This window comes from Peromyscus maniculatus, chromosome 12 (genome assembly GCF_049852395.1).
Source record: "Peromyscus maniculatus bairdii isolate BWxNUB_F1_BW_parent chromosome 12, HU_Pman_BW_mat_3.1, whole genome shotgun sequence".
Classification (NCBI taxonomy): domain Eukaryota; kingdom Metazoa; phylum Chordata; class Mammalia; order Rodentia; family Cricetidae; genus Peromyscus; species Peromyscus maniculatus.
This window is the reverse complement of record NC_134863.1, coordinates 8,476,700-8,499,354: the sequence shown is the minus strand read 5'-3', so window position 1 is coordinate 8,499,354 and position 22,655 is coordinate 8,476,700. Positions and strand designations below refer to the sequence as shown.

The window sequence follows — 22,655 nt, the reverse complement described above, 5'->3', positions numbered from 1 at the left end:
TTTACCTGCATGTGTATCTGTGCACTACGTGTGTGCAGTGCTTGTGGAGGGTGTCAGATCCCCGGGACTGGAGTTACAGACTCTCGTGAGCTGCCATGTGGGTGTTGGGAACTGAACCTGGGTCCCCTGGAAGAACATCTGGTGCTCTTAACCACTGAGCCAAATTTTAAATTAGTACATTTTGAATTTTGAAGTTTTCAAAGACAGTGAATGCCCTTTGGTGCTGAGTACGGCTCAGTGGGTCAGAGCATACCCTCTGTGTGTGTAAGAGGATGTGAGCTCCAGTCCCTAGCACCCAGGTAGGAGCTGGCCTGGCCGAGCCTTCCTCTTACCCAGTGTTGGAAGGAGAGGACAGGTGGATCCCAGGAACTTTCTGGATAGCCAGCGTAGCTGAACAGCAAACTTGAGGTTCAGTGAGAGACCCCATCTAAGAAAAACAAAGGACAAGCAATATTGGAAGATACCTCTAACATCCTCCTTGGCCTCTGCATATGAATGTACAGGCATCTGCACCTGCAGTCATAGACAGACATATACATCACACATGCATGCACACACTCAGACACACACCACAGACCCCCACCACACATACACACACACACACACACACACACACATACACACACACACACGCCCCACAGACAAAGTGGTATTCCCTGTATCCTAACATATTAGAAATAGGAAAGAAAATTCATCTGTAGGATGAAGCAGCTTAGAGATGGTTTGTTTAAGAAAACGTATCTTCTTAGGAATCTCTGTCTTGTCACCAGCAGGTTTTGAGTTACGTTGTCTTGTAGGTCTCACTGATTCATCTCAGGGTCTAATTCGCTTGCCCTCTCTAGACCAGAACCAAGCACTGCGCCTCTGCCTGGGCAGCACAAGTGTCGGGGGACAGTACGGAGCCATCTCTGCCCTCAGCATCAACAACGACTGCTCAAGACTTCTTTGTGGCTTCGCTAAAGGACAGGTATCATGACCCTGAAGTACAGTCTGAGTGTGTGTAGGAAGTGTATCGAAGAGCAAGATACGTGTTCCGTGTTGTGAAGTGATACATCTAGAGGTGACATGCCCGTTAGTGCCAGCCTGGGGTCTGTTTGTCTGACCTTTGTCTTATTTAGATTTTTAAAATAATTGTTAGTAACTGATTACGCAGCTTTCATATTCAATGGTGTTTTATCTTAGTAGACGGCTTTTATATTCTCTTATGGTAGTAGTCCATAATTGTGGTACTTTTATTTATTTTTTGATGTGCGTGTGTGTGTGTGTGTGTGTGTGTGTGTGTGTGTGTGTGTGTGTGTGTATGTATCCTTGGGGTGTGCACACGTGTAGAGTCTGAAGAACAACTCCAGTCATGCTAGACTAGTGAGCCCCGGGGATCTTGTCTCCACCTCCCAAAGCTGGAATCACAAGCCCATATGCCACAGCACCTAGCCCCATTTTTTTCTTAAAGATTTATTTTTTCTATCTGTCTAATTTATTTTTAAAAAGTTTTTTTTTTTCATTTTATGTATCAATCCCAGTTCCCCTCCCTCCCCTCTATCTATCTATTTTTTGTTGTTTTTCAAGACAGTTTCTTTGTGTAGCCCTGGCAGTCTGGCTGTCCTGAAACTCGCTATGTAGACCAGACTGGCCTTGAACTCGCAGAGATCCGCCTGCCTCTGCCTCCCGAGTGCTGGGATTAAAGGCGTGTGACCTATTTTATTTTAATTATGTGTGTGTGTTTCTGTACGGCTTTGTGCACACAAGCACAGGCACCAGCTGAGAAGGGAGGCATTGGGTCTCCTTGGAGTTGGAGGCTCTTGTGAGCTTCCTGTGTGGGTGCTGGGCAATGAACTCGGGTCCTCCTGCAGGAGAAATCGTGCTCTTCACTGCCGAGCCGTCTCTCCTGCTCCAACACTTGGCATTTTTGAAGTTCTCGGGACTGAACTCAGGCTCTCGTGCTTACGAAGCAAGCGTTTTTACAGCCGAGCCGTCTCCCCTGACCCCCTTGGCCCCTTCTAAACGCACCGTTCCCATTGCTGTGTTTCTGGACAGTTGTTTTGACATTCCCGTCTTTGTGTGATGGGTCACGGTTTTTCTCATTCTCTGATCTTTGCATCACAGCTGCTTTGCTCTGATACCTTTTGTATGAACTTTTAGTCAGTGCTCAACAGATGGACTTATCAGGAATGACAAAATGGAAGTGTTAAGTGGGCCAGGCAGAGGGAGGGCAGGGGAAGTTGAAATGGAAATAAAGGTCCAGTGCTCTAATGGAGTCTCAGCTTGTAACTGTGTTTTAACTTGATGGCTTTCTCCCTGCAACGTTTATAGACAAGGAATAGGTTACTTCAGCCAAAAGGCAGATGCTTTAGTCCAAAAAAGCAATCTATGTGTTTTTAAAGCCTTTGCCTGTCTTACAGATCACCATGTGGGATTTGGCCAGCGGGAAACTTCTCAGGTCAATATCAGATGCTCACCCTCCAGGGACAGCCATCTTGCACATCAAGGTGAAAACTTCTCCTCCTCATGTTAACCGTCTTTGTTACCATGCCTCTGTAGCCACATTAAACATTCTGATAACCAGACGCCCCCTGCATTTATTTAACACGAAGCTGAATATTAGTTGATGACTCCAACAAGATACTTTCTCAGTTAAAAACCAGAGATGGGCCAGAAGATAATCAGCTTCAGGTTATCCTGAAGTCTAGCAGCAAAAGGGACGACTTGATCTGACCCCATAGTAGGGGTTTGGCAGCCGAGAAGCAATGCCCTGCTGAAAACTCATATGGAGATTTTAAACACTCCCTTCACCTTGTTCAGTTGGCCAAGATTTTATTGCCTCGGGGTGTATGGCTGCCCGTTGTTGGAAAGTGCTTGAGGCTCCAGGCACCAACGGTGGAAGAGCCAGGGCTTGGATCGTAGTTAGAAGTGAATCATTTGGTTTATTTTCTCTGCGGCCGCTAAAGGAAAAGCATTAAGGTCACCGTGTTGGGTTTTTTTCTTTCCTACTCTCAGGCCTAAAAATCATAAAACTGACTGAGGTAACAGGCTTCATTTAGAGTCCATGCGAAGCCTGCCTCTTCATGCTGGCAAGCCCGTGTTCAGAAGCATAAAAGGTAAAGGGCTATATCAAGGGGACTCTAAAACCAGCTCTTCTAGATTTAATCATGTGCATACTTGGTTGCTTAGCTATGCGGCTCTCTTATCCACACACATGCTTTTTAAAGCCCGTAGCATCTGGAGTTTATATATCTGCATCTAGGTTAGTTACAGAAAGTCTTGTGTGACAAAACAGCATTGAAGCATTTAGGAACGATGAAAACAGCCAAGACAAGTTAGCCCTTCCTCTCTCGGTGCGTGAAGCTGATTTATCTCGACCTCTTTTCTACAGCGTGTGCCAGCCTCTAATGTGATTGTTGTCTGCGCATGTTTTATCTCTCTTAATAGATTAAGATCTTTGAAATCAGAATCTGTCATTTATTTTTGTGTTTTGCCCATAGTAACTGCTCAATAAATGTTTGCTTGAAGTAATAACTAGCCTCTTTATAGGGGGAAAAAAAGAAATTACTGGGTGGGACAATAAGAAACAGAAGAATTCAAGGCAGAGAAAAGAGAAGGCTGCAGCTGAGATGGAGGTGCAGCTCCAGGAGCTGTGTTGTTTGGGAATGATTTGAAAGTGGGGTGTGCAGACCCTGGCAGGAGAGGAAGGGAGGTATATGTGTCAGTGTTACTAGAGTCCTGGACTAACATCTACTTGCCTTTGAGTAACTAACTCATCATTCTCCAGCCAGTCTGATATTACCACCAGCAGTCCAGGCTTGGATCATCCTGTGTACTAGTGTATGTGTATGAGTCTACAAATGTTTGTACCAGTTTTAAAAGTACATATGCAAAAAGAGAAATGAAACAGAAACATGAGTTCTCTGTCCTCTCCTGCACGGGATTGGATATCACATGTGCTTCTCCTCTTGGCAGCTGCTCATCTAGGCTTTGAGAGAAAGGTTGGGGACATCTTTGTTAAGTCTGTGGGGGCGGGTGGGTTGAGGGAGTGTTGTATCTCAGCTCTCTCTGAGTAAAAGTGGCTCATTCAGAATGATTCACTAACTTTCAGGCTTTCTAAGGCAAGTTCCTGTAAATGTTATAAATTCCACCATTTGCTTTTGCATCCAATAGCATTTACCATAACACACCTGAACATCAGGCTGCATCATTGTGAAAGCCGTTGCTTTGAGTTTTCCAAGTTACAATCATTCAAATACATTCCTAAAAATGGTCAGGGAATACGGGGCAGTGGTGGCACACGCCTTTAATTCCAGACTCAGGAGGCAGAGGCAGGTGGATCCCCGTGAGTTCAAGACCAGCCTGGGCTACAAAGTGAGTTCCAGATAGCCAGGGCTGCATAGAGAAACCCTGTCTTAAAAAATAACAAAACAAAAAAGTCGGGGAGATACCGATTTAGGAAGAGTCACTTACTCAAACAAGTTTACTTCCCAAAGATCCCAAGAATCTTACTGCAAAGTCATCGACTTCCGTGTGTCCCCACGGTGTCACAACTTAATACCAAGTTATAAACCTAATGTGATAGCCAAGCCAGGAAATGAGGGTTTCTATCAGCTGAAGTTAGTTTTTACTTTTATCCTGATGAAAGGTTGTTTTACTTTTTTAAAAAACATTATTTACTGTGTGTGTATGTTGTGGGGAAGGGCATAGGTTATCCGGAGCTTGTGGAGCTCAAGAAGGCAACTTGTGGGAGTCAGTTCTCTACTTCACCGTGTGGGGGCTGAGAGGCTCAGGGCTCTTGCTGTCCTTGCGGAGGAACCAAGTTTGATTCCCAGCACCCACGCCAGGCCCTTACAACTGTCTGTAACTCCGTCTCGCTGTGTGAGTCCCAGGGGTAGAAGGCATGTTCTCAGGCTTGGTGACGATGCCTTTGCCTCTGAGACATCTCGTCACCCTCTTTGCTTTTTGAAGGCCTTTGTTTTGAAGATCCTGAGCTAATATCATTGGAAGTAAGGACAATTTTGTACTTTTAAAGAGATGAACCAAATCTGAGTTATTTCATGTGCTAAGTGTATATTTTGTTTTCAGAATTTATATTTTTGTCCCCACGATCTATTTTTAAACACTTGTCTGGTTGGTTAATATTTACAAGACAATAAGCTCCTTCTCTGTTTAGTTTACAGACGACCCGACTCTTGCCATCTGCAACGACAGCGGCGGCTCCGTGTTTGAACTCACGTTTAAGTAAGAGGCGAACGGACCCTTGTTGGAAAATGGGAAGATTAGCCGGTTAATGGCTGGAAATGGAACAGGGAGAGGCCTGGGAAGGCCAGGTGTTTGCAAATAGGTTCTGGCTGTGTTATAGTCACCTGGGGAGCTTATAAGACACGTGGGAGTCTAGGCCTGGTCTCCATGATTTTATCTCAGGTCTGAATTGGGATTCTAGACTTGGACTCCCCCGGGAGACTCTTCCATGCTCCCAGGTTAGAAACTGTTCTGCGTGGTTCACTAATTTTAGTTTGGGCTCCAGGCTCACTGGGTAATGGCAGGTATGAAAAGGGGTTTCTTACCTTCAAATTGTTCTATTTTACTTGTTAAATAGGAGTAAAAATTGTCTAAGTACCTGGAAGAGTATTTGTGAAGCCGAGGTTTAAAAGTGTAGAACCCAAAACATAATGTGTATTTTGTTTCCGTAAATTCTCAAGGTTAATGTCTGTATTTGTTTCTTAGGTTTTTCATAGTTTCTTAGATACTAGGCACAAAGTCATTGCTGAAACAACATGAGTCAATTTACCCAGCTAGTGTTTATTGAACATCACCTGTGTGCAGATATTTGTCTAGACGCCAGAGTTAGAGTTATGAACCGGTCAGAGTCTGACTAGTTGGAGTGAGCATCGGGAGACAGGTACAAGCCGAAAAATAAATGCCCTAATTGGGTAGATTTGAGTGGTGTGAGGAGACAGGCCATTGTGCTGGCTTGCACTTGACTGTAGTAAGTCAGGAAGTAGAAGGTGATATTTGAGAAGCAAGAGCTGAGACATCAGAGTCAGCGAATGAAAAGCCTAGTGGAAGTGGGCAGTCACCCCAACACAAGGCACATGTGGGGACGCGAAGGAGCCAGGGTGACGGTGGCGGGAGAGGAGTGAAGGTGAGAGCCGGATCCCACAGAACTGAGACCTGGGTCAAGAGTTTGGACTTCATTTCCACACAGAGGGGTCAGTGGAGTGTTGTTACTAGAGGGGCAGCAGGTGTGACTGTGCCGTGAGTGCCGTGACGAGAAGCTGTCCCATGGAACGTGTAACTAGGAGGGCTGGCTGGGCAGTCGGGCTGGCTGGGCAGTGGGGCTGGGGGACTCGCATCTTGGGTTGTCACTGAATTGATGGCGAGTGTCTTGTGTGTTCAGGAGAGTGATGGGAGTGAGGACATGTGAATCGAGGTGTCTGTTCAGCGGCTCCAAGGGTGAAGTTTGCTGCATCGAGCCCCTGCATTCTAAGCCCGAGTTGAAAGATCACCCCATCACACAGTTTTCCCTGTTGGCCATGGCATCTTTAACAAAGGTAGGCACCTTTAGAAGACAGAACGCTTAACTTTTAGACACTTGGAACAGTTTGAGAATTGCAAGGTAAATATTGAAAATAATATATATTTTCTCCTGTAGATACTGGTCATTGGGTTGAAACCATCCCTGAAAGTATGGATGACCTTTCCCTATGGACGGGTGAGCATGACTCTGTTTCATTGGTAAAAGAAAGGACAAGTCTGGAAGATGGAGGGCATGATCTGTGGGGTGAATTCTGTGCAGTTGTCTAAACATATAGCTATAGAATGGAAGTGAGCTCCCAAGGGCACTGGCTTAAGAAAACCAAGCAGGGTAAAGTGTCATTTAGGAGTCATGCTAGGTTGTACTTTGGTGTCTTTAATTTAGTTTTAAGCCTTTCTTTCATGAACAGCATATTTAGCTTGTTTCTAACCTTGTTCGACAGTCTCTGTATATTGCCGGCCTGATTCTTTGTATTTACACCCGCTCTCAGGCACGCATTTTCTCAATTTCATTCACGGCTCTTTTGAGGTCAGTAAAATGTCCTCGTGGGATGTAACACTGATGGGCAAGCTGGTGCATTGAATGCAGCCTTGCCGCAGTGTCCAAGAACACTGAGAGACAGCTGCTTTGAGTGAGTGAGGGCCGAGCTGAGTGAGGGCTGTGCTGAGGCAGGGGTATGCTCATTGTCTGCTTCTTTGACACCATGAGTGAGCATACCCCACGGTAAAGCCAATATGAATTAGCACTACGCATGCTTTCCATGGGTTCTGTCTCTGATATATGTCACTTTAGAAGTTGTTATTTTTCAGGAAGTGCAAATGGTTTCATAGGTTTTGCATCCGTGGATTTAACCAGCTGCAGATGATTATCAGAAAAGTTTAGGTCCATACTGAACGTGGACAGACATGTTTCCTTGTCATTGTTTTCTAAATGATAGCATCTGTGTACATAGCATTTATATTGAATGGTAAAGTATTCTAGAGATGATTTAAAGTACATGGGACAATGTACATAGGTTATATGTAAATACTTTGCCACTGTATATAAGGGGTAAGCCTGGAATACATTCCCTATGGACATCCCTTTCCCTTTCCCTTTGTTCTTGATATTGTTTGTAAGAGAGTTGGGGACTTCTTCGGAAGGACATTGATGAGATGCTGTTGTCTTAGTCACTGTTCTACTGCTGTGAAGAGACCAAGACAACGTATGAAAGAAAACATTCAATTGGGGGCTTGCTTACAGTTTCAGAGAGTGAGCCCATGACCATCATGGGGGAAAGTGTGGCTGAAGATAGGCAGGTATAATGCTGAAGCAATAGTTGAGAGCTTTACATCTGATTCCCCAAGATGAAAGCAGAGAGAGAGAGAGAGAGAGAGAGAGAGAGAGAGAGAGAGAGAGACAGAGAGACAGAGAGACAGAGAGACAGAGAGACAGAGAGACAGGGTCTGGCATGGATTTTTGAGACCTCTAAGCCCTCCAGTGACACACCTCCTCCAACAAGGCCACACCTCTTAAACCTTCCCAAACAGTTCCACTAAGTGGAGACCAAGCATTCAAGTATGTGGACCTGGGGTGGGGGTGCAGTTCTCATCTGAACACCACAGCCATGGAGAGGGATGACACAGAGCCATAGCCAGATAGCAGCGCCCGGACACGGAGGGAGATGGCTCTTGTTTTCTTGTTGGTGTTCTGTTGTATCTGGGCACTAGGAGAAGCAGGTCCGTCCTTCCAGAGGGCAGACGGGTAGAGATTATCAGTAACATTTCTCAGGTTAGCTTCATTGACTCACTGAGGTTTTGATCGTGAGATTTGCATCTCTTTGAATGTTTTACTGATGTTTTCATTCATGAACATTTTCAAACACATGTTTAAAGAATTTTAATGAAAGACTAGCATTCTTGCCATCTAAATCCTTTTACCATTTTACTGTATTTCCTTTATTATATATCTGTGCATCTATCCATCCTTCTACCCACCAAGATATTGTAGTTTTTTAATGGGTTTCAGAGCAAAATACAGAAACCAGCACCTTCTGCTTTGGGCATTCAGCATGTATATAATTAGCTAGAGTTTCATATTTGTTTAGGTTTTGTTGGTGTAAATTCATATACGATAAATATACAGATCTTGAGTGTACATTTGCTGAAGTTGGGCAGATGCGTGTATTTCTCTAACCCAAACCCTGATGAAGATGGCAAACATGACCGTCAACCCAGACACTTCCTGTGACCCTTCCCCCACAGTCCCTGCTCCCTGGGAGCCTCGTGGGAGCCGGGGAAGGTCTTAGCAGAGCGGGTGCTGGTTCTTCAACAGATTCTTACTTTGTCCTTTACTTGTCAGCTGTGATGAGTGTTTCCCGTCTCTTCTTTGACTTAGATGGATCCGTCCAGTGTTCCGTTGCTGGCCTGGCACTTCGTGGCAGTGAATAACCATGTGAATCCCATGCTTGCCTTCTGTAGAGGAGACGTGGTTCATTTTCTCTTGGTAAGCCTCGATCTGTGGTGGGACTGGGCTTCAAGTGTGTGTGTATATATGTGTGTGTATATATGTGTGTGTATATATGTGTATATATGTGTGTGTATATATGTGTATATATGTGTGTGTATATATGTGTATATATGTGTGTGTATATATGTATGTGTATATATGTGTGTGTATATATATGTGTGTATATATGTGTGTGTATATATGTATATATGTGTGTGTATATATGTATATATGTGTTCAAATATATATATATATTCACCAGGTTTCGATGGTAATTTAATGTTGTGTCAAAAAAAATCTATTATCACTGTCATAAGTCTTTGGAGCAGTCCCTGCTCCCTGGAGAGAGTGTGTGCGAAGCCTACTTAATTTGTATTTAAGGCTTTCATGTTAAAAGTGGAGAAAAACTTGACCTCTCTTGGTTCCTTAGTCTTAATGGTTTATTTCTTTGGTTCCTTCTCTTTCAGCTAACAAATAATTAGTGGTTTGTCTGTATGTGTGAATGGCATATGTACGATGGTGAACATGTCTGTAGTAATGCAGTCTGTACATGTCTGTGTGTGTTTGTTAGAGAGCTAGGGCCGTTTGTGCAGAAGCCAGTGAATGAAGTATAAAGCGTTTTTTTCACACAGCTTAGGCACTGTCTGAATAGCAAAGCCAGGGTTACTGCTGCAGAGGATGGTGAAGGTGCTCAATGATTTGATGAGAGTCTAAAGTTGTTAATAAGAGCACATAGAGTGTTTAGAGAGGTCTGTGCATCGGAGGGAAGGCAGTGACCTTCAGTCACAGAGCTAGGCATGTGTCTGTGTAGTCCAGACACCGGTGTCCTGCTCAGTGAGGCCAGCCAGGAGCCTCTCAGTGCCGTCCTCCTCCCATGCGCTCTGTCACAGTGGCCGTCGACGCTCCCCCATGTTGTCTTCACTTCTTCCTTTTGACCCCGTCATGGTTGGTCACCTCCCAGTGTGAACTGCATACGTTTGTCCTAGACTCTGCAGTGGCTTCCCAGCCGGTCCCTTTACTCATGCAGACATCTCTGTCAGCAAAGCTCTGTGCATCTGTCGCCTGCCCCAGCCCATGGCCAGTGCTGTCTGCTCTGCCTCCCTGTCACGACAGTGAGCACGCGCCTAACATTCTCCCGCACTACGCCGGAACCCGGTCTAGGAGCTGACTCTCCCGTTCGGCCAGCACTGGGCAGCAGCTGTGTGTAAAGGCTAGCTGTGAATGTTTATAGAGCTAACGTCAGCAGAGTGTAAAATGGAACATACGGGAAGTAAAGTTTCAGTGGGTATAGTCATGTTCAGTCATCTATATTTCATGTATTTATTTATTTATTTGGCACAAGCTCTCATGTAGCCCAGGCTGGTCTCATACTCATACTGTTATAGTCATATTCAATCATCTGTATTTCTTTCTTTCATTCATTCATTCATTCATTTATGACTTATTTATTTATGACAAGGTCTCATGTAGCCCAGGCTGGTCTCAAATTCACACTGTTATAGTTATAACTCACACTGTTCTAGTCATAACTCACACTGTTATAGTCATGTTCAGTCATCTGTATTCCTTTCATTCATTCATTTGTTCATCCATCCATCCATCCATCCATCCATCCATCTATCTATTTATTTATTTATGACAAGCTCTCATGTAGCCCAGGCTGGTCTCAAACTCACATCGTAGCTCAGGCTGACCTTATGCTCCCGTTTTTCCCACCTTTCCTTCTCAAGTGCTAGGATTATAGCGTGCACCACCGTGCCCAGCTCGCACGTTGTTTGATCGCTTTCTCACCGCCGAGGTAGAGTTAAGCGGGTCTGGCAGGCTACACGATCTACAGAGCGTTTTACCGTACAGCCCTTTACAGGAAAGTTTGACATCCCGCCTCTAGGTACGGTTGGCTTGGCTTGGCACTGGGGAGATGTTACAGGTTCTAGGTAAATGAAATGGTAAAGATGTAATTGAAGTACAGTTTTAGGATCAGTCTGGAACTAGCACAAATAATGGCTTTTCAAAGGTAGAGGATTGGAGGTGCATGGTGTGCATAAGCAAATACATTTTAAAAGAAAGGCAAGCCTCTCATCATACAGGGTCTAGGATCTGAGGGGCGTGAATTAGAGGCATTACCTCTCTACACGGTAGAGTCAGGAAATAGAAGAAACCTTTCATGTAGATTGCAGAGTTCAGCATGTGATTCAGATCTCAGCATGCTGAGTTGGAAATCAAAGAGGGACTCTCAAGTGTTGTACCAGACGCCCAGTGAGCAGACAGCAGGGCGAAGAGCAGATGACCGTTTCAGGACAGAGAAGGCAGAAGGCTGAAAACCACAGGAGCTCTGCGTGTGAGCTGCGAACGTCAGTGCAAGGCCGGCTTCCTTTGGACTCACATTTCAGACGTTTGGTCCTTGGGTCAGCTGACCCGTGGGGAAGGTGCTGCATCGTAGTGGGTGCATAGAGTAGGGCAAAGCTGCCCACCTGGGGGGGGGGGGGCCCGGGGAGAGAGGGAGAGGGAGGGAGGGAGAGAGAGAGAGAACGCGCACATCTACAGCAACCTGACTTCCATCCAGGAAGCACTGTGTCTTGAAGTTGCTACCCCCCACCCCCCACCCCACCCCCACAGTAGTGTCCCAGGCCCGTAACCAAGTCCTTACTTAGCACACGGACCTCTGGTGGAGAATAACTAAACCCCAACATGTGATTTTGCTGGACACTCACGAAAGTGAGGGAAAAGAGAGGCAACCGGAAAGGCGGTTCTTGTAAAGACACACGCGTGGACAGGGAGGAGAGAGGGCTGAGAGACAAAGCCTGGGGGGGGGGGGGCAGAATCAGCCCTGAGGTAATGGTGGGGGAACAGTGCATGATCCAGGAAGGCGGGCTGGAGAGATGAGCACCAGACACAGTGGCCTGCCAGGGTCTTGTTGGATGTCTGATTAGCAGTGGAGCGGGGTGGAACCTCCATGGCAGAGCCTGATGAAGAAGTGGGTCTCCAGAAGAGCAAAGTCGTGCAGCCATGGCGCTGGGCTGTGAGGGGGAGGGTGGTTAAATATGTCGGTGAGACGTCAGTCCAGGGAAGTCTTTTTAGGGAGCGTTTTTATTTTTGAAGACGAAGTCAGAAATATGTTTGAGAGCAAGAGAAGGAAGCAGATCTGTAAAAGGAGCAGTGGACGATGCCAGCAAGGGAGGAAGGACATGAAATGGGCGAGGGCTGTAGAAAGCCTCCAGGAGTAGGTGGTGCTGGCGTTGACCTTCCCAGTTCAAGACACTTTGTACCTGCAGCACCGACTTGTGCTTGGTGCTGCAGGCATGAAACCGAGAAGAAGCAAGGGGCCCCTTCCTCACGGCTCCGGCCCTGCAGCTTCACGGGTGGCCAGAGCTCATGCTGTCGCGGGCAGGTGACACGGTGAAGTGGGCACTGTTTGAGGTCAGCTAAGGGGTGGGACTAGCGGGGAGGAAAGGCGCTGAGACTAGAAGACAGACATCGGGCACACTACTGCGGGCACGCAGGAAAACGCGGGCGGAAGTAGAAGCCAGCACCCCAGATGCTAACCCTGCCTGTCAGACGGGCCTGTGCGCGGCCATTCTTCTCTTCAGGTGGAGACCACGCAGCGGCTGAGGTGTCTTCATTTCTATAATAATTTCTCTGTCAGTATTTTTGGTTTGTACTGAATGGGAATCGTATTCTAGGGGGAGTATACATTTTAGAAAATTCTTTCCAACAACGCTGGATATCCAGGCTGTTTTCTCTCTCCTCATCAGGTTAAGAGAGACGAGTCAGGCGCAATACACGTTACCAAGCAAAAGCACCTTCACCTGTACTACGATCTGATCAACTTCACTGTGAGTATTATCTAAACCCCGTCCCGTTTATTTCTTGTCGTTGTTCCAAATCCCAGGTGGATTAAAGCTTCCAGGGTTCCTGCCGTTGGCCAGGGCCATCAGGGCCCACGTTAATGCGTACACTCACTGTGAAGTGCCGTGCTGTGGCATGAGGTCTGACTTTGGTGTGGTGCCAGGTCCTTGTTGCCTTCTGCCCAGAGTCCTGCCGAGCACTGGCAGGGAAGATAGGTGTCTTGAGGGTTTTAGTACCTCACGCGGGAGTCTGGGTTCCAGGGAGCTCAGGTCTCTTCAGAGTCGTGGCTACAGAGCTTTGTGTAAAGATACATTTGCACGTGTGAGCTTCTCTTAAAGGATTTAGCTTGGGGTGCCTGTTCTTTTCTTGTGACTTAAACTTTGCCAAATTTTTACCTTACTTCTTAGTCCTCAGGGTGCTTTAGTTTAAAAAAAATGAGACTTTTTTTCTGTGTCAGATTTTATGTTTTGTTTTTCAGTAGTGGGTTGATTTTTAAGAACAGTGTGTTTTATGTTTCAGCATTTACCATTGCTCGTTTTAGCATCTAATAGCTGACGTCTAGTGAAACATTGTATATATCATGAATATAACTGGCTTTAATTATAGTATAAGGGCTCATTTGTCCAGTAAAAAGCCTGAAAAACTTTTCCCTTCAATTTATTAATGTGTAATTTTTTTAGGATATAGTTGGCATAGTCAGATTGTAAGAAATAATATATGGTACACAAACTTAGTTGCATTTTTTCCAGCCAAGTTTTCCTATGTTGCTTCAGTTGCCCTGGAGCTTCTGGGCTCAAATCTTCCTCCTGCTTCAGCTTTGCAGAGGCCAGGGCTCCAAGTGTGTACCGCCATGCCTGGCCCACATCGCTCTTGCCAGCTCACTCCTACTCCGTTAATTTAGAGACACAGGCTGAGCGTCCTGCCATAGTTACCTTTCTTTCTACTGCTGTGACAGCACCGTGACCAAGGCAACTTACAGAAGGACGTATTTAATGAGGGCTCACAGCAGTTTCAGAGAGAGTCCAGGACCGTCCCGGTGGGGAGCATGGCAGCAGGCAGGCATGGTGCTGGGGCAGTGGCTAAGAACTTAACAGCTGATCCACAAGTTGGAGGCAGAGAGAGAACTAACTGGGAATGGTGTGGAATTTTGAAACCTCAAAACCTATCCCCAGCGACACACCTCCTCCCACAAGGCCACACCTCCTAATCCTTCCCAAATAGTCCCACCAGCTGGGGACCATGCATTCAAATATAGGAGGAGCCTGTGGGTACTGTTCTCATTCAAGCCACCACACATCCCTCTTCTGAAAATACAAAAGCTGAAGTGCTCCAGCATCTGAAACCTTTTGAGGACTAGCATGGTAGCACAACTGGAAAACTCCACCCTTGACATCATATAATGAACTGCAATTAAAATGCAGGTGCAGTAAAACTGCTGTGTGAATTAGTCAGGGTTCTCTAGAGCGGTGGTTCTCAACTTGTGGGTCTCGACTCCTTTGGGGGTTGCGTATCAGATAATCTTCATAGCAGATGTTTACATTATGATTCATAACAGTAGCAAAGTTATAGTTATGAAGTAGCAACAAATGATTTTATGATTGGGGGGTCACCACAACATGAGGAACTGTATTAAAAAGCCGCAGCGTTAGGAAGGTTGAGAGCTACTGCCCTAGACGAACCGCACTGATAGAATGAATATATATGTAAAGGGGATTTATTAGGATGGCTTACAGGCTGTGGTCCAACTGGTCCAACAATGGCTGTCTACCACCAGAGCGCCTAAGAATCCAGTAGTTGTTCAGTCCACAAGGCTGGTCTTTTTTAAAAACAGGCATGATTTCAGTGCCAAGAATTGTCCTCTGACCATCTCGGTTTGTGAGGTTTAAGTTGCTGTCTTGGTTCCCTAATATAAAAAGGTGAAATAAATTTGTCGTTGTACTGAGGTCGTTTGTGCCAATATGCCTTTCAAAAACAGTCTTGTAAAAACACAACATTCTGCAACGTGTTAGTTCTCAGCCCTCCCTTAGACCAGCAGGATGCCATCGGACACTGTGACGCCCAGCACTGTTTTCCCTGGACCCCAGCAGAGCTGCTCTTCCTGTGACTCTGTTACGGTTGAAGTTATTACATGCACGAGGTCCTCGATGTCACGTTCGGAGTGGCAGAGCCCCTTTGTCCTGGAGGGTTTGGACCGGTCCTTACTTCCCTTTTGTTCTGTGCTTGAATTGCAGTGGATAAACTCACGCACAGTCGTGCTTTTAGACAGCGTGGAGAAGTTGCATGTGATTGATCGGCAGACGCAGGAGGAGTTGGAGACAATGGAGATCTCAGAAGTCCAGCTGGTCTATAACAGCAGCCACTTCAAGTCACTGGCCACGGGAGGAAACGTCAGCCAGGCTCTGGTGGGTGCTGTCCTTACCCCAGCACCGCCCTCATCACTGGGGTGTTCGCTTGTTTGTTTGTACTCAAGTTTTTCTGCCTTGGTGTCTTGAAGTGGGTATGAATGCGTTTGTAAGGATTCAGGATTATGACCCCAAGCAGTAATTCCTCTTACTCAATACCAAGGAGTAGGCTGGAGAGATGGATCTGGGGTTAAGAGCACTTTCAGAGGACCTGGGTTCAGTTCCCAACTCTGATTTGTCAGCTGACGACTGATCTGTAATTCCAGTTCCAGAGGGATCTGACGCCCTCTTCTGACCACCATGGGTACTGCAGGCACATGGTGCACACACATACATGCATGCCGAATACCCATGACATATAACATAAAAATAAATCTGGAAAAAAAAAAACCCAAAAAACCAAAAAACCCTAAGGCGTTTTAACTTTTATACTTAAGGAAAAAAAATGAAACAGTTTTTGTGAGAGAGAATTTGTAAAGGAATTGAGCTGTTGACAATAAATAAGCCTAGTAGGTTTAAGGGAAGAATAACTGGAGACAGGTAGCCTCAAGGTTTTGGTAGCTGTCTTAGTTAGGGTTTCTGTTGCTGTGGAGAGACACTATGATCATGGCAATAAATATTTATAAAGGAAAACATTTCATTGGGGCTGGCTTACAGTTTTAGAGGTTTAGTCCATTATCGTTATGGTGGGAAGCAAGGCAGCGTGCAGGCAGACGTGGTGCTGGAGAAGGAGCTGAGAGTTCTGCATCTGGATCCAGAGGCAGCTGGGAGAGACTGTGAGCCACATTGGGTGTAGCTTGAGCAGATGAGACCTCCAAGCCACTCCCACGGTGAGACACTTCCTCCAACAAGGCCACACCTCCTAACGGTGCCACTCCCTATGGGCCAAGCATTCACACACATGAGCCTATGGGGGCCATACCTATTCAAACCACCACAGAAGTAAGTATTTGGGAGATATGCCAGGGGCTGGCCAGCTGTGGTAGCTTAGGACATTAGAAGGCAAAGATGGCTTGGAGAGGAAGGAAAAAGATGCTTTAGGAACTGAGACAGGAGCATGGAGGAGAAGGAGGAGGAGGAGGATGTAGTTATATTGGTATTCATGTTACTGTAGAAAGGCAGCTATGATAATGCCTTAAGCAATTTATGTCAGTAGTGTGTAGATAAGCACTGTGAATTTGTGGTCACCTATTTTCCTAAGCTGTTCATCTGTAGGAAAAGAGGACTGCTTTGATATGTCTGTGGGAAGCTTCTTATAAACAAGAGTACTAATGACCATCTTTATTGGTGTTGTCAGCACAGTCTGTAGGTTTTGCTTCAGTCTTTCTCCTGTTTGTAACTTCAGGGCACACACTGTACATGAAGGGTGTTCTAGCCACACAGTGTATAGAACAGACCATGCAGCATGCATCGAGCATGCTAAGGCAGCCGCAGGCAGTGTCTCAAATGCAGGCATTTCCTACGGTAGGATGGCTATCCGGGCTGGAGAGATGGCTCAGTGACTAAGAGCACTGGCTGCTCTTATAGGAGACCTGGGTCTGAGTCCCAGCACCATATGGTAGCTCACAAATACAACATAATTCCAGTTCCAGAGGATCCAGTGCCCTCTTCTGGCTTCTTTGGGCAGTAGGCATACACACAGTACACATACATTCATGCAGCAAAACATTCACACACACAAAATGAAATCAATCTTAAAAAGTTAGATTTTAAACTTGCACTGTTAGCCAAGACAGAGAATGGGGAATTAGATTTACTTTCTTGCTTAAAATACTGAAAAAAAAGACACCTCCCCCCCCCAAAAAAAAAAAAAAAACGAAAACAAAACAAACCCACCACTACTACTACTAATTAGGAACAAGGGGTTGGGGAATTTTTTTTTGTTTTTTTGTTTTTTCGAGACAGGGTTTCTCTGTGTAGCTTTGCGTCTTTCCTGGGACTCACTTGGTAGCCCAGGCTGGCCTCAAACTCACAGAGATCTGCCTGCCTCTGCCTCCCGATTGGGTTGGGGATTTAGCTCAGTGGTAGAGCACTTGCTAGCAAGCGCAAGGCCCTGGGTTCGGTCCTCAGCTCCCCGCCCCCCCCCCCCCAAAAAAAAAAAGCAAAGAAGGAAGAAAACAGACAGTTCTCAAGACACTGGGCCCAGCAATGATGGATGACAAATCTTAGACCAAACAGGAAACAAATGAGATGAGCTTGTTAATTCTTTACTGTCTGGCCCTCTGATTTCCTGGCTGTGGCTTAGGGAAGAGGAACAGAACCTGGTGGACACTGCCACTGAGGAAACAGAGCTGAGGGTACAGGGAAAGCAAGGTGGTTCATGTCTGCGGACGGTGCTGGAGAGTCGCCTGGAGTCTTCTGCTGGATAGCTGTTCAGCATGTGTGTAAGGAGACTGCCCAAGGACGGGAAGAGCCACTAGAGGCCGAAAAGGAATTATATCCAGGGCACCCACCGGCTGTACTTGCTGCTTGCTTAGACCAGCCAGACCAGGTGCTGCCAGGGCACTCGGGGCCACTGCACCTCAGTAGTTGCCCTTGAAACAGAGAACATGCTGGACTGGTAAACACTGAAAAATCCTAAAAGCAGATGAGACGGCATCAGACTGGGGTTGGAGGTGCGACTCAGTGGCACAGTGCTTCTCCGGCGGAGGCCCTGGGTCCAGCCCCTAGGATACAAGCAAGCAAGCACACCCCAGAGGGCAGGAGCCGAGCAAGTAAAACCCCAGGATATCAACGTGGAAATTCCTGTGCACCACCAAAGTACAGAGCTCAGACTGGACAGGGAGAACCAGTCAAGACCGGCTCAGCCCTGATGCAGAAGTTGGGATGAGCAGACGAGGGTGCAGCAGGTTTTGCCCTGTTCTTTTGTTCCGTATTAATGTTTTTAAAGTTCACATATAACGGTTTCATCACGGTGTCTCATCCATCGGCCTTGTTACGCTTCATCCCCATTCTCTTCCCACTCCCCGTCTCCAGCTGTTCCTTCTGCTTCCATAGTACATGTCATTTTCACCCTCGTTTCCCACCTCCCTTAAGATCTTTTCTTGTCCTCTCATGATCCTCTTTGTAGTTTTGTGACTTAGGAGCACACCTAAACACACACACACACACACACACACACACCTACATTTTAAATTAGGTTCTGCTATGAGAGAAACCATGTAGTTCTGATCACATTGAGTCTGGCTTATCTGACCTAACATAATGATTTCCGTTTGCACCGTTTTCCTGCAGATGCCATGATTTCATTTTTCTTTATGGTTACATAAAACTCCCTTATGTCCACGGACCATCCTTCATCCGTTCATCTGTTGAAGGACACCTGGACGGGTTCCATTTCCTGGCTGTTGTTGGTACTGTGACACCAGACACGGATGTGCAAGTCTCTGTGTTGTGTGCACATTAGTGTAATCCTAATCCTCGTGTTCATAGAGTAGAGGGAAGACGTGGGGTCAGAGATCCAGTGGTGAACGCGACAGCGCTTGGATGAAAGCAGATCCGCTGGAAGGGATGGAGGGCAGGGTCGAGAAGCAGAAGGAAAGATGAACGAACTTGATGGAAACAATGCAAGATGGGATTTCCTGGAGAACCTGTGGTGCCAGTGTTAAGGTGTGCAGAGTAATGACAGACATCACCACAGTCTGGTGGCCGTGGTCGGAGCAAGCCAGTCATGAAGATCACCTGGCAGAAACTGGCCAGAAAGCGTCTTGGTCTCTTAGTTCTGTCTCCCCAACCCAAGGCCTTGCGCTTCATAGGCAAGCGCTCTAGCACTGAGCAAAAATCCCCAACCCTTCAACTTGGCTTCTTTTGCAACAGTTTTAGTCCGTAAGCCTTAGGAGAGCCTGCTGCCAGCACTTCCTGTCAGGTGGTGCCGTGAGGCCGCATCCAGGTGCCACGCAGCTGGGCCATGCTGCTCCCTGGGGGACACAGCTGTGCATCGTGAGGAGTGTGTTAAAGGAGCTAGAAACTGTCCTGTTGAAGAACGCAGTGAGTGCCTCAGAAGTCTGCTGTCTGTCATGGGGGGGAACCCCTCGTCCTTGAGGTGCTATCTAGGCTGCTAAAGGAGGAAAGCGTTCAATAGTAACCCAGCTGTGACACCTGAACCACAGCAGTGACCAGCAGGACAAGGTGTCCCTAAAAGTGCAGTAGTGGCATTCATATCTTGGTGGCAACCAGCAGCTGCCTAACTTGATGTAAGATGCGCTCTAGGAGAGGGAGATCATTCCTGGTACTGACAAGCTAGTCAGCCACCTGTGGCTAGTGAAGGCCTAGATCTCCGGGGAGAGCAGGTTGCCACCCCGTACACCAGTGCGTTCCTAACTGCTTCCTGGTCTCTGTCATTATGCCCCAGACAGGTGTAGCTGTGACCCGGAAGTAGCGGGTTGCAGTGGTTTGCAGTTACATTGACAGTGTCTTCCCTTCCCTTGCACGCTATCTGAGAAAGAAGAAGGCTGTTTATGGAAGTGTGAATGACTTCTGGAACGTCGTCTTTTCAGTCACTCCACTGGCAATCAAGCAACAGAGTTTTTTCTTATTTGCTGATAGGTTAAAACTATATTGACCTAAAATGTTTCTGCATTCAGCATTCTTTTACAGTTATTCATTTACTTATTATTTATGTGTGTGCACCACAGTGTATGTGTGGAGATCAGAGGACAACTCTGTGGAGTCAGGTGTCTTCCTCTACCCCTTCATGGTGCTGAGGCTGTAACTTGTCATCAGCTTGTACAGGAGTGTCAACCCGCTGAGCCTCTCACAGGCCCTGGGATTAACATTTTTTTTAATTTATTAATTTATTTTTATTTTAATGTCTATTGGTGTTTTGCCATGAGTATTAGGTCTCCTGGAACTGGAATTACAGACAGTTGTGAACTGCCATCTAGGTGCTGAGAACTGAACCTGGGACCTCTGGAAGAGCAGTCGGTGCTCTTAACCACTGAGCCATCCCTCCAGGCCGTGATTGACATTCTTAATGGAACTTGTAGCATGTGTAATTTTGCCTTGTTTGTGTGTTTGGCAGGCTTTGGTTGGAGAGAAGGCTTGCTATCAGTCCATCAGTAGCTATGGTGGTCAGATCTTCTATCTGGGGACAAAGGTAAGCTCTTCTCACTCTGCTGTGTGGGTGTGTGTCGTCAGGATAGCCGAGGAAGGAGGTGGCTGATAGGGAACAGTGCATCGCAAAGTGAATTCTGACCAGCATCGATCCACATCTTACAGTAGTTATATAGCCATAGACTTTTCGTTACTTAATGTTTCCTTTTCCACTTAAGATCTAATTTTACATTTGTGTACGTGCTAATAGGACACTTACTTTCTTGATTCAGGGATACGTTTTTATAGCCTTCCTTAACATTGTTTTAATGTCAAGTATCTAGTTTCCTTTTTTAATTAGAATTTTTATGTCTTGCTTTGATCAACATATACATTGCAAAGTGACTATCATAATAAGCTAATTAAGAACCCATCACCTTGTTTAATTACCATTTGTGTGGGGCATGGGGATGCTTAAGATCAACTTCCTCCGCAAATTCCAAGGTAGTGTCTAGTTCCTTTTCCTGCTCCTGTGATGACCAAAGGAACTTCAGGGAGCAGGGCTGATTGTAGCTCCCAGTTCATGGTACCCATCATGGCAGGGAGGTCAGGGCAGCTGGAGCTTCGAGTGTTATGTGCACAGTCAGAGTGAGTGAATAGTGGATGCTCACTGCTGTCCGGTTCCCTTTCTCTTCTGTATAGTCCAGGATCCCCTGGGCAAGGACCCCACGTACAGTCAAGATGGGCCTTCCCACATCAGTTAATGTGATCAAGAGAATCTCCTATAGACATGTTGACAATTGAAACTAGACACCACAGGCAGGAAGGACCCAATTATGTGTATTTGTTGTATAATTGTGGTGCTCTTTACCGTAGATCAACTTATGATATATTGAAGTGCATTGAGGTGTTTGACTTAGAATAATTGGCATTAGAGCAATTTATTTTTCAACATAAAATGGACAGTTTTCTTTGTTGTTGGAATTCAACCAGAATATTGCCAAGTTGGTGCAAGGAGTGAGCCTAGCTTGCCTGTTTCCCTTGAGTGGGTGTCCCTTCACTTCTCCGTGTGAGTACTGAGGACCTGCCAGTCAATTCCAGGGTGTATTTCCGTCGGAGATGTGAAATGTGTTGTACTTAGAGATCTGAAACGGGACGTGTGGCTGGAGCATGTGTGTCTCCGAGCGACTCTGCTAACGGTCATCTTCATCTCCTCCTGTTTTCTAGTCTGTTTACGTGATGATGCTAAGGAGCTGGAGGGAGGTGAGTTCACAGTTATCTTCTGTGTGGGAACTGATGTAGAAGCAGCTTCATGTTTTTGTTGACTTTGCAGATGATAATTTGGACTTTTTAATGTCAGAAGAATCCATAGAAGCCATTTTAACTGTTAGGCCCTTGATATGCTAAAACTCATTATATCAGAATTTGGTAACTGCTCCGCTATCGGAGGACAGAGCATGGAGAAGAGTGCTTTATTAATTGCTTTATTAATCAATGAAAGTTAGAAAGGGAGAGCTTTGTTTGTCTAGTAAAGCCTCGTTTACAAGTGATACTCTGTTTTAAGTTATTAAAGGAGTGTAAAAAAAGAATTGTATTTGAGTCTATTCAAGATAAACAGTGGCTTCATCAAGAGTTCACTCCCACTTGAAGTAACCTAGAGACAGGCAGACTGTAGCTAGAACGGGAGCGCCATCATCGGAAGATGCTATCCCACTTTACCATCCTTGTGTTTGAATTCTAGGCTCAAGCTCCCTTTATAATCCAGGATAGTTACTAGAGGCTCCAACTGTTATGTCGAGGGTCTGTGAAGAGGAAAGAGAAAAAGGCCAGCCGCAGCTTTTAAAGATAGTATGCATGTAGAAATACCAGAAAACCCTTCTGCTTGTTGGCCAGGGTTCAGGTGCAGTGCCCCCAAAGGATACCAGGGAATCTTAGACATTGCGTTAGCTGGTGTAGTGCTGTCTCTAGTGAGCTCGGAGCTTGTTGTTAAGAAGGGGGCAGCTGCGTGCCGTGCTAAGCAGCCAGCCATCTCTCCTACGATCGTGTGTGCAGGCTCTCCTGCCATCCGTCACACAGGCCCACAGGCCACAGTGCACAGTGCTTTAGGAAGCGCTTGCTTAGTCAAAGTCCTAGGCCGAAACGTGCGCTGCTCTTGAAGTCCTGTTCGCTCCCAAGCAGCGATTCTGTAAAGGTAGAATTGAAATTCCTTCCATTGCTCAGATAGAAGGGACTGGAATGTCTCCTTTACTCATTTTAGAGAATGGATCACCTCCTGAAACAGGATTGTCTCACAGAAGCCTTGGCTCTTGCGTGGTCTTTCCATGAAGGAAAGGCAAAGGCAGTCGTGGGTAAGTCAGTCAATAGATGCT

At 46.1% G+C, this 22,655-nt stretch overlaps 1 protein-coding gene across 8 annotated transcripts in view; it reads left to right on the top strand.

The window, feature by feature from the left end:
• The window catches only part of Vps8 (VPS8 subunit of CORVET complex), a 252,801-nt gene that overhangs the window by 57,996 nt on the left and 172,150 nt on the right, over positions 1–22,655 (top strand). For 6 of the 8 annotated variants that reach the window (XM_076548542.1, XM_076548544.1, XM_076548543.1 and 3 more), the window contains exons 8-18: positions 843–967; positions 2,400–2,486; positions 5,156–5,223; positions 6,383–6,536; positions 6,638–6,697; positions 8,897–9,004; positions 12,760–12,840; positions 15,085–15,255; positions 20,276–20,350; positions 21,514–21,549; positions 22,544–22,634. In XM_076548542.1, the coding sequence (XP_076404657.1) occupies positions 843–967; positions 2,400–2,486; positions 5,156–5,223; positions 6,383–6,536; positions 6,638–6,697; positions 8,897–9,004; positions 12,760–12,840; positions 15,085–15,255; positions 20,276–20,350; positions 21,514–21,549; positions 22,544–22,634 (1,056 nt within the window). Of the gene's footprint in view, positions 1–842; positions 968–2,399; positions 2,487–5,155; positions 5,224–5,990; positions 6,195–6,382; positions 6,537–6,637; positions 6,698–8,896; positions 9,005–12,759; positions 12,841–15,084; positions 15,256–20,275; positions 20,351–21,513; positions 21,550–22,543; positions 22,635–22,655 lie in introns of those variants that run through there. The other 2 variants (XM_042259056.2, XM_042259054.2) reach the window with 2 other exon arrangements.